At 56.2% G+C, this 10,564-nt stretch overlaps 1 protein-coding gene across 1 annotated transcript in view; it reads left to right on the plus strand.

The window, feature by feature from the left end:
• The window catches only part of RAPGEFL1 (Rap guanine nucleotide exchange factor like 1), a 15,937-nt gene that overhangs the window by 1,144 nt on the left and 4,229 nt on the right, over window positions 1-10,564 (plus strand). Inside the window, exons 3-11 of the mRNA XM_045299335.1 lie at window positions 5-275; window positions 3,103-3,181; window positions 4,048-4,183; window positions 4,393-4,490; window positions 7,326-7,438; window positions 7,709-7,876; window positions 9,253-9,350; window positions 9,463-9,585; window positions 10,396-10,563. Of these exons, the coding sequence (XP_045155270.1) occupies window positions 5-275; window positions 3,103-3,181; window positions 4,048-4,183; window positions 4,393-4,490; window positions 7,326-7,438; window positions 7,709-7,876; window positions 9,253-9,350; window positions 9,463-9,585; window positions 10,396-10,563 (1,254 nt within the window). The remainder of the gene's footprint in view (window positions 1-4; window positions 276-3,102; window positions 3,182-4,047; window positions 4,184-4,392; window positions 4,491-7,325; window positions 7,439-7,708; window positions 7,877-9,252; window positions 9,351-9,462; window positions 9,586-10,395; window position 10,564) is intronic.

Below are 10,564 nucleotides of genomic sequence, written 5' to 3' on the forward strand. Positions count from 1 at the left end.
GGAGGACGGGGGCGAGCCCGCGGGGGTCGTAGAGGAGCCGGGCAGCGGGGGACCCTGCTGGCTGCAACTGGAGGAGGTGCCTGGGCCCGGGCCGCTTGGGGGAGGGGGCCCCCTGCGCTCCCCTTCCTCGTACTCCTCCGACGAGCTGTCCCCCGGAGAGCCCCTGACTTCGCCCCCCTGGGCCCCCCTGGGTGCTCCCGAGCGGCCAGAGCATCTTCTGAACCGGGTACTGGAGCGGCTGGCCGGAGGGGCCACCAGGGACAGCTCCGCCTCAGGTAAGGAGTCGCCCGCCTGACTTTCCCTTCCCTAGAGGGGGGATTACAGCCTGGTTCCTCTTCCTTGGCCTTGGGTGGTGGGGTGGCCCGATGCTGGAGCCTCGGTCGGGGGCTGAGGGGTTCGCTGAAGGAGGTAGGCACAGCTGAAGCCCTTTCTCCCTCCCCTTAAGCCACCCTTGTGTGCCACTGGGCAGAGTATCCACAGACTTAGGGTGCCTGGTGTTGCCTACGCCCTTCTGTGGCCCAAAATTAGGGCCTGGCCCAGGAAGATGGAAGCAGCCCATGCCACCCTCCAGAGGCACCCTCCAGACTTGAAAAGCTTCACAGGGGTTCCTGATTCTGTCTAGAAGCCCAGGGTGGCCCACTGTGTGGGGCAGTGCTAGAGAGGCCTAGGGCCACAGTACCCTTTGGTGTTCGGTAAAGGGGTGTGTTGTAGGTGGGGTGGGGGTCTGCCTGTGGGAGGGAGGGTGGCTGGGCAGGCATCTGAGGGTCTAAGCTTCTCCAACATTGGCCCTTCCGGTGTCAGGCCTCAGTACAGGGCCTCTTTAAAAAAAATACTAACCACACCCTCATGGGCTTGTCCCTAAACAATGATGCTATTTCACCATCCACCCCAACCCTAGCACCCCTACTCAGGGGCTCCTGAGGAAAGTGAGGCCCCAAAAGGCTGGTTGGTGATTGAGGCAGGAAAACCTAAGGGTCTTTAGAAATGCCAAACCCGCTGCCATCTGGTCGATTCCCACTCACAAGGACCTTATAGGACAGAGGAGAGCTGCCCCCGGAGGTCTCTAAGGCTATAAGTCTTGATGCCAGATGACTACCACATCTTTCTCCCAAGGAGCAGCTGGTGGGTTTGAACTGCCAACCTTTAGGTTAGCAGCCAAGTTCTAAACCACTGAGCCACCAGGGCTCCTGAAGGTCTTTAGTAGTAGGTATTTCACTACACCCAGGAGGGTCTGAGGGTTGGGAGCCCCTGGGTGGTGGTGGTGGTGGTGGTGGTGTGTGGGTGTGTTCTGCAGGGAGCACTAACCCGGGTACGTGGAGTGGGGAATTCACTCCCCTAGATTTTTCTCAAGACCTGAGTCCCTTCCTTGGGTTCAGGCTGCAGTTGCCCTGGGGAGCTGACACCTTTTGGATTTAATTAGAAAAATATCAGACACACACAGCTCTCCTAACCATAACTTCCCGCCTACACCACACACCCTGTTTCTCTATGACACATTCCCTGGGGAGGCTGTGCTTTGGACCACAGCCTGCCTTGGAAGAGACAGATGCCAAACTGGAGCCCCCATAGCAGCCTCTGCCCTGTGTTTCTCTGCTTCGGCTCTGGCTTAGCTCCCCCGTGAGAGAAAGAGTCGGGGGGGGGAGTCAGGAATCCTGAGTCCTCATCCCCATCTCTGGAGCTGGGTGTCAGGATGGGAGCTGATTCATTTTAAGAGCACAGCAAGGTAGCTGAAGCAGAGAGAAGGGAGAGGTTTTTCCTCTCTTGGGGCCTGATGCCACAGACTCTGTGCAGGGTAACACTGCTCAGTTGACAGTAACCCAGATTTTCTGGCCAGGCAGACTGGATCCGTACAGTAACTGGGATGGGGGAACCCCAAACTAGTCCCAGTGTGGACCAGAGTCAGCATAGCCCGCCCGTCTGATGTTTCCCAATATTATCAATGTTCTCCAGTCATTTTGGTCTCCTCCCAGCATGTGAACCTAGCAGAAGCTCCTCCCACTTTTAGGCAGCCCCCACCTGACCACTAGGCTCTGCCCTGGTGCTTGGACTGCCTCGGGCATATTAGGAAAAACAGCAAAGCATTGGGAGCCTGGATTCTTGTTCCAACTCCAAGCCTCAGTTTCTCATGTTTGAAATGAAAGAGGTGCAGTGAGTGATCTTATTCTGGTCCCCCACCCACCCACCCCACCCCCTGTCACAGCTAGAAGTGGAGGCCAGGCAGTGGTGATCCCAAGACCCTGCAGAGGCCTAGGGCTGTCCTCAGGAAGTGCCTGGCCCTAACCTGTCCCGGTGAGGGCACCTGGCACCTGGCTCCTTCCCTGCACCCGGCCTGTCTATGTGTGCCAGGCAGTCCTGCCCCACCCCAGGGCTGGCTGCAAGTCAGGGCGACCTTGTACCTGGCTGACTGGCTGAGCCAGGGCCAGGACCAGGCCCAGACTGGGGTGTGGAGGGGAAAGGAGGGGTGGGTGAGAAGAACCACTCCCCTTCACCCTCCCATCATTAACCCTTCCATTTCTGGGCACCAGAGGACCAGAGGGTTTCTATTTAAAACTTGGGATCAAAGAGATGGCAGTTGCTCCCTCTCAGCCTTTAATGGGGCTGGTCCTTACCTGCCTAGCTGGAACTCAAAGCTGTTAAGTAGGGAGTGAGGAGGGGCCAAGGGATCTCGAGCCTCAGTGGGAATCTACTGTTGGCCCTCTGTTCTCTGACTAGGGATCCTTCTGTGGCCTCCCTCTTATTTGGGACAGGCCCCAAGCTTAGCATATTATCTGACCAACTTCCCACACACTGAATAGAAGTGGGCATGGCCATCAGAGGGTGCCCCCCTTCCCTCCAGCTGCCTTGGCAGCTGCCAACTCCACCCCCGCAGCGGCTGCCCAGGATCTTCACGTGTGTGTGTGTGTGTGTGTGTGTGTGTGTGTGTCTGTGTGTGAGCGAGCACGTGTGCACATGTACGTGTATGCAGTGCCTGCTGGAGCAGGTAATTGGGGCTCCAGCCTGGCTAAAGACAACTGGCTACAGAGGCATGAAAGGGGCTGGTGGGCTTCCGGTCTGGCCCTGGAAGTGCCCTCTGACCCTGGGGGCGCACACTGCTCTCCACAGATCTCCTGCTGGATGACATCGTCCTTACCCACTCTCTCTTCCTCCCCACGGAGAAATTTCTACAGGAGCTACACCAGTAATATCCTTTTGTGGAGCTTGCAAAAGGGAGGCTCAGGAGGGAGCCCTCCCACCCCCTGCCTCCCCCATGGGAGCCCAGAGCCTCGATCTTTCCTCTGGAAACACACCTGGGCCTCAGCCCCTGTTTTTCTCCTCGCAGGCTCAGGGGCGGCTTTGTCCAGGGACTCTTGACACTCTGTGGGTTGTTTCCTCGTCTGTAAAATGGGAGTAAACAGCGCCTGCCCTGCTGTTGTGAAGATCGGTCCGATAGCAGAGGTGGGCGTGCTCTGGAGATTGCAGATGCCCCTACAGCAGTGAGGTGTTATTATTTTATGAAGAGGGCCGCCCCCCCCACCCCCACCCCAGATTACTCTAAACATCAGGTGAGTTATTACAGGGTCTGATGTAAACACTAGGTCATGGCTGTGCTCCAGTAGGGTCTGCCAGAGTCAAGCCACTGCCTGGGCTCGTCATGAGCAGAGGGCCTCTCCCCAGATCATTCCAGCACTTCGTTGCAAATGGCAGGTCACTGAGTTGGGTCTCCTAATCTCTCTTGGAAACATCAGCTTTTCCCTTGAGGTATGGTCAGGTTGACCATGGACAAGCCCCATTGACCTTTACTGGCCCATGATGAACTCTAGGCCCTGGGCTGCCCAGAAGTTGGATGGGTCGGGGCAGGGTCTCAAGTTAGATCCTACCAGGTGGAAGCTGGCTGAAGTCAAGTGGGTGCCATCACTAGGCACCCTGAGCAAAACCCTGGAGTGGGGCATGGAGGGCCTTGGCACCAGACCTCCGGACCTCCTTTCTCCTTGGCCCCAAATAGAGAAAATATAGGAAAGCTCTCTCTGTAGTCCAGCTGCCTCGGGCTTTTCCTTAACTTAGGGTCAGCTTTGTTTGGGCAGGCGGCATGGAGGGTCCCGAAGGGCTGGGTCGGAAGCAGGCCTGTCTGGCCATGCTCCTCCACTTCTTGGACACCTACCAGGGGCTGCTGCAGGAGGAGGAGGGGGCTGGCTGCATCATCAAGGTGGGTCCAGGGAAGGGAAGCGGGCGGACAGGCGAGTGGTCTGGAAGGGGCCCTTCGGATGGGACCGTGCCTTTCTTCCACGAAGGCAGGTGCTGGGGAGCCTTCGCTTTTAGCAGGTCTTCTCTGCTTAAAGGCACGGAGGCCGCATCCAGGCTTTGTGAGGAGTTATTCCTTGGGCTAAGACCCTCTGCCTCACCTTCTCTCCTCAGGACCTGTACCTGTTGATAATGAAGGATGAGTCTCTTTACCAGGACCTTCGAGAAGACACCCTGAGGTTGCACCAGCTTGTGGAGACCGTGGAGCTAAAGTGAGGGGGAGTGGCTGGGGGAGGGACAGGAAGCGGGGGCTCCCCTATTACAGGGGCTGTCTCTGGCCCTCTGGCCCTAACACAGTTGTCTGTCTTACTGAAAGGTAGCTCCAGAACTGTCTCTGGTTCTTTTGTCCATCTGCCCCGTCTGTCAACCTGTGGTCAGAAATGCACTTTTGGGGAAAAAGAGCCCTGATAGATAGCTTTTGCCAATTCCCATGGTGTAAACTTTCTAGCTGTGTCTGATGGTCAAGGTACCAACGTGACATCACTGGATGTGGAATGGGAATGAGATGGCAGTATCAAGCCATGGTATCATGTTTCCCACATACCAGTCCAGTAGACATGCAGTAACCTCAAGTTCACAGATGGTAGCAAAAGAATGAGGAAACTAATTATCTGTTTGTAATCATTTATTCAACAGTAATTTTCGTAGACAGGGAAACCTATGACAGGCGGACCTCGTCGGGCCTGCCTGTGTTTTCCCTGTCTCGCAGCTTTTCTGCCCTGGGCAGGTGAAGTCAGGCCACTTCCGGGGAGCTTGTTTCAGTGGACAACATTCGAGTGTGTCTTCTCTGAGAGGTTCTCACCTTTCACAGATCTTACTGTATATGAATATATAAAAAATAATGTGTGTGTCTATGGCTCATTCCACACAGCTAGGGTTGAGCCCCCTTGAAGAGAGGAGAGTAAGGTGGGACAGCCCAGCCCTCCCACTGTGAGGCCCTCAACCTAGGACTTCCAAGCCTCAGACCCTCTTGGATTTAGAGAGACGCTTCCGGAGCCCTTCAGGCGGCCCAGTGGGGAAGCGCTCACTCCCCGACAGCTTGGAAACCCTAAGCAGCAGTTCTCCTCTGTCCCACAGGGCTGCTGGGAGTCAGTATCGATTCACTGCAATGAGTTATGTATGGATGTGGCTGTATGGGGCTGGGGCTTCAAAACGTTTGTGGGAAAAGTTTGTGGGAAAATGGAATGAAAAGATAATGGAATTTTCACCACGAATTTTTTGAAGCCCCCTTGTGTCTACATGATAGTTAGTCCCTAGGTGGCACAAATGGTTAAGCATTTGACTAGTAGTCGGAAGATTGGCAGTTCAACCCACCCAAAGGCTGGGGTTCTGCTTCTGGAGGTGGAGCAGTTCTGCTGGCACCTCTCGCCTCCCCAGGAGGAGCTGGAATCCGCTCGAGAGCAACGAGGAGGCTTCAAAATGCCATTTTCCATGATCTTGTTAGCGTCCCCTTGTGTAGATGATCATGTATAACCTTATACAGAATACTGTCTGGTAACGAGATATACATACATGTAAGACATGCATACATGCAAGGACTGTTTGTAAGGAGCTCTGCTGGTGCAGTGGTAAAAGCATTGGGCTGCTAACCAAAAGGTTGGCAGTTCAAACCCACCTGTTCCTCGGGAGAAAGCTGTGGCAGTCTGTGTCTGTAAAGATTCACTGTCTTGGAAAGCCTATGAGGGGTCGTTAGGAGTTAGAATGGACCTCCCGACAGTGGAATATATATATATGTATTTTGGTTCAATGGCACAGTGGTTAGTGCTCAGCTGTGAACCCAAATGTTGGCCATTCAACTCCACCAGCCCTCTCCATGGGACAAATGGCCTAGTGATTGGTCCCATAAAGACTTCAGCCTAGCCAACCCTATAGGGCAGCTCCAGCCTTTTCTATAGGGTCTCCATGGATCTGAGTAGACTCAGCACACAATGCTCCCTCCCTCCCTCTAACCCTTTACGTTCAGTTCCCCCTATCTGCCACTCCCCCCACCCCGATCTTTCTTCAGGCCTGAGTCTCTCTCACCTGGGTTCCTATGTCCCCCTCTCTCTCAATGCTGACACTGGAGCGATCTTCCATCCTTACAGAACACCAACATCGCACTCCTGTTCCACAAGCGCCCCTGGCTTCCCCTCCACAAGGCAAAGTTGCGGTGTCCCAGCAGAATGGCCAACCCCCTTTCCACCTCATCTCCTGCATCTCCCTCCAGTTACGACAGCCCCTGTACTTCCTGTCATTCTTTGAACGCCGGTGTGTTCCCAATTTCCTGCCGTTTTTTACAAGGGGCTTCAAAAAGTTGGTGGGAAAATGTGGTTCTCTTTCAGTGACATTTTCCCACAAATTTGTTGAAGCCCCTTCTATACTGTCCACCCTAGAATGTCCTCTTCCTCCCGCTCCTCCCATCCTTTCTTCCTGCTGTCTTTCAAGGTTCAGGCCCCATTTCATCTTCCCAGGGAAAGCGTGCCGGACCTCCCCTTTGGAATAGGGTTCTCCGTCCTGCTAGCCGACACAGCTCCCCTTGTGCCTTTATCACGTCACCAAGCACATGCTGCCTGGTCCTAGTGTCAGAAGGACCTGGATGCATGTCTGTCTCCCTCCCAGGCTGTGAAGTGCTTGTTGACAACATTCAGCAAGTATCTATTGACCTACTGCCATATGCCAACCATTTGTTAGGTCCTGGTGGATTAAAAAAATGAAAAATGAGCACCAGCCCCAGCTCTCAAGAGCTCTCCGTCCTATGGAAGAGATAAAGCATGAGCACCAACAAGTACTCCCCCAATGTTCTATAGGCGGTCAGGTGAGAAAGGGATCTGTCCTGGCAGGCTGGCTTGGTCAAAGGAGAATTCAGAAGGGGTGGCCTCCGATTGAAGTTACATACTTGGATAGTTGTCTTTTGCTGGTCAGTGTCTTCTCTTCCGACCCCCTTAACCACCTTCTGAACATGGTGCTGGTGGGTCTCAGCCCGATCCTAATGTCCCTGCTGGACACTGCCTGCCTGGCACTCCATGTGCCTGGCAGGGCTTGCTGACGCCAAGCTGTGTCCACACCAGGATCCCAGAGGAGAGCCAGCCACCCAACAAGCAGGTGAAGCCGCTTTTCCGCCACTTCCGCCGAATAGACTCCTGTCTGCAGACCCGCGTGGCCTTCCGGGGCTCCGACGAGAGTGAGCATGGCCGTGAACGGGAAGGGCTTCCCGAGTGGCTCGGGTGGGGCTGTGCAGATGTTTCTGCGGGGCGCCCTGGTGTTAGGATGCCCTCGGGGGAGTCTGCCTGTGCAGTAGAGCCAGCCCTTCTCCTAGCACCTTCTTCAGAGATCCTAATGATTTAGGGGTGGAGGTGGGGCCGGGTGCAGAGAGGTGCACAGGAGGGGGCTGTACCAGTGTGGTTCCTCTGACCTCTAATGGACAGTTAATTACTTTCCTGTCTCTGTCCAGTCTTCTGCCGGGTCTACATGCCTGACCACTCTTACGTGACCATACGCAGCCGCCTCTCGGCGTCTGTACAGGACATTCTGGGCTCCGTGACGGAGAAGCTGCAGTACTCCGAGGAGCCCGCAGGGCGTGAGGATTCGCTCATCCTGGTAGCTGTGGCCTCCTCAGGAGGTGAGACCCTGGTGTGGAGACCCAAACCCAGCTCTGGGTGCAAGGACGGCTCTTGCGGCTCAGGTGTGGTCTTGGGCTCAGCACCAGGGGCACCAGCTGGGCGCCCACCTTTCGACCTGCATTTTAACAATATTCCCCAGATGCTTCCAGAGCAGATAAAAGTTTGAGAAGCACCTGGGTATCAGGTGGGAGGAGCACGCTTATCTCTAGGGTGGAGATTGTGGGACGGCAGAGCCTGCAAAGTAGCTTCAGCCTTACTGTTCCATCTCTCAAGGAGGAGGCCCCAGGAGCCCTGGTGGTGTAGTGCTTATGCAAGTCGATGGCACTGAGTCTGGGTTTTGGTTTGGAAGGACGGAGCCTGAGGAGCCCTGGGAGTATAGTGGGTTACACATTGGGCTGCTAACCACAAGGTCAACCGTTTGGAACCACCAGCCACTCCACGGGAGAAAGATGAGGCTCTGTTCCTTAACAGCCTCAGAAACCCACAGGGCAGTTCTACTCTATCTTCCAGGGTTGCTATGAGTTAGCTGTGGGTGGCTGGAGGAGCGAGAGGATGCCCACAACCACCCTCCACAGGGGTCATAGGTTAGCAACCTGGGTTAAAGAAGGCTACGCCCTGAGCTGCTAACTGAAAGGTCAGCAGTTCAAACCTACTCGTTTCCTCCTTGGGAGAAAGACGAGGCTGTCTGCTCCTGTAAAGACCGAAAGCGTCGACAACGCACAGGGGCAGTTCAGTTGTGTCCTGGAGGTCGCTGTGGGTCAGAATCGACTTATCGACAGCGAGAAGACAGATGGAGGGGAAAGTCCTGACGTCCCAGTGCCACAGGGATGAGAGAAGCACTAGGAAGGAACTTGGGGATCAAAAGGAACACATCAGTGCAAAACCCAGCTGCGCAGTTTCGAAGGAGCGCGCCACAGACCGTGATTGTGGGTCCCATTAGCCGAGCGGGTCGGGTTAGGATGTCTCAATGGAGAGGCAACAGTGGCTGGTGTGAGGAGTAGAGGGGACCAGGCCAAGCAGGTGGGAATGTTGGAGGGGACTCTCCCAGGTGGTGGCGGGAGGGGGCGCACATGGAGGGGAGGGACCAGTTCAGCCAGTTTAGGTGGTTGGGGGTATGTGGAGTGAACCAGTCCAGGTGGCTGGGGTGTGTGTGTGTGTGTGGAAGGGACCAGGTGTGTGCAGAAGGGACTGTTCCAGGTGGTTGGCCGAGGGGGGTGATAGGTTACGTATGGAGGGAACCAGTCCAGGTAGTTCGTGTGAAGGTGGCTGGTGTAAGTGTCTGGGGGTGTCTGGAGGGGATCGATCCAGGTGGCTGGGGCGTGTGCAGAGGGGCCTGGGGCAGGTGGCTGGGGCTGAGCCGCTTGTCTTCCTGCAGAGAAAGTCCTCCTGCAGCCAACCGAGGATTGTGTGTTTACCACGCTGGGCATCAACAGCCACCTGTTTGCTTGCACCCGGGACAGCTATGAGGCCCTGGTAAGAACCCCTGCCCAAGGCCTGCCGAGCGCTAGGGCTCAGGGTACTTGCGGGCCATCTCTCGCTCTGCCAGCCACCCAGAATCCAGTCCCTGTACCCTGCCTGCCACCAGGTGCCCCTTCCTGAGGAGATCCAGGTCTCCCCTGGTGACACAGAGATCCACCGAGTGGAGCCTGAGGACGTGGCCAACCACCTCACTGCCTTCCACTGGGAGCTGTTCCGATGTGTGCACGAGGTGGGCGCACGAGGTGCCTGAGGGCGTGGGGACCCGAGGGAGACCTGCGTCCTCTGGAGGACCTTGGGCATGGTTTAACACTCAGCTGCTCATCCGAGGCAGGGTCAGTGGCTCCTTGACTCCAGGGGAGAAAGCGTCTAATAATGACGGCCAAGGGAAGCCTGTGGGCAGTCCCTGTCCCTCACGAGGTCACGGGGTTAAAAACGGACTTGAGGGCACCTAACAACCATAGTACCTAGTTGCAGTACTCCTAGAACTCTGGCCAGCAGCCACTCCCTCCATGCCCGTGGGCATCGTTTGGGCTTACCCTAAGACTTTGCCCCCCTCCCCCTGCTGCCAAATGGCAAAGGCCAACCTGGCCCATGGTTCATACTGAATAAAGATTAAAGAAAGAAAACAGCCATAAAGTCTATCAGATGGTGGTTGTAAGGTTGGTCAGCCAGCAAGCTTGTAGGGAAGGACCTGCCACCAAGCGACAGAGTCAGTGCCATGGAGGTGGTCCTGACTCCTAACCGCCCAGTCCAGGGCAAAGCAGGGCTGTCCGGGTGGGTGGGGTTCAGAGACCGGAACTGGCTACTGGAGTGGAAAGCCTCATCTTACTCCCGTGGAGCAGCTGATGGCTTTCGACCTGCCGATCTTGAGGTTCGCAGCCCAACATGGCCCATGGTGGTGTATTACTAATTAACGTTGGCTTCCCTCGCCCCCATCCCTGCGGCTGCATCCTTGTTTGTCTACCCCCCCACCCCACCCGCCGGTCCTCACCCTCCTGCCGCCTTGCGGTGCCCGTTCCCGCCCCGCCCGCGGGCGCAGCTGGAGTTCGTGGATTACGTGTTCCACGGGGAGCGCGGCCGCCGCGAGACTGCCAACCTGGAGCTGCTGCTGCAGCGCTGCAGCGAGGTCACCCACTGGGTGGCCACCGAGGTGCTGCTCTGCGAATCGCCCGGCAAGCGCGCGCAGCTGCTCAAGAAATTCATCAAGA

This window comes from Echinops telfairi, unplaced genomic scaffold, assembly GCF_000313985.2.
Source record: "Echinops telfairi isolate 266 unplaced genomic scaffold, ASM31398v2 ScPeMD7_7458;HRSCAF=8496, whole genome shotgun sequence".
Taxonomy (NCBI): Eukaryota; Metazoa; Chordata; class Mammalia; order Afrosoricida; family Tenrecidae; genus Echinops; species Echinops telfairi.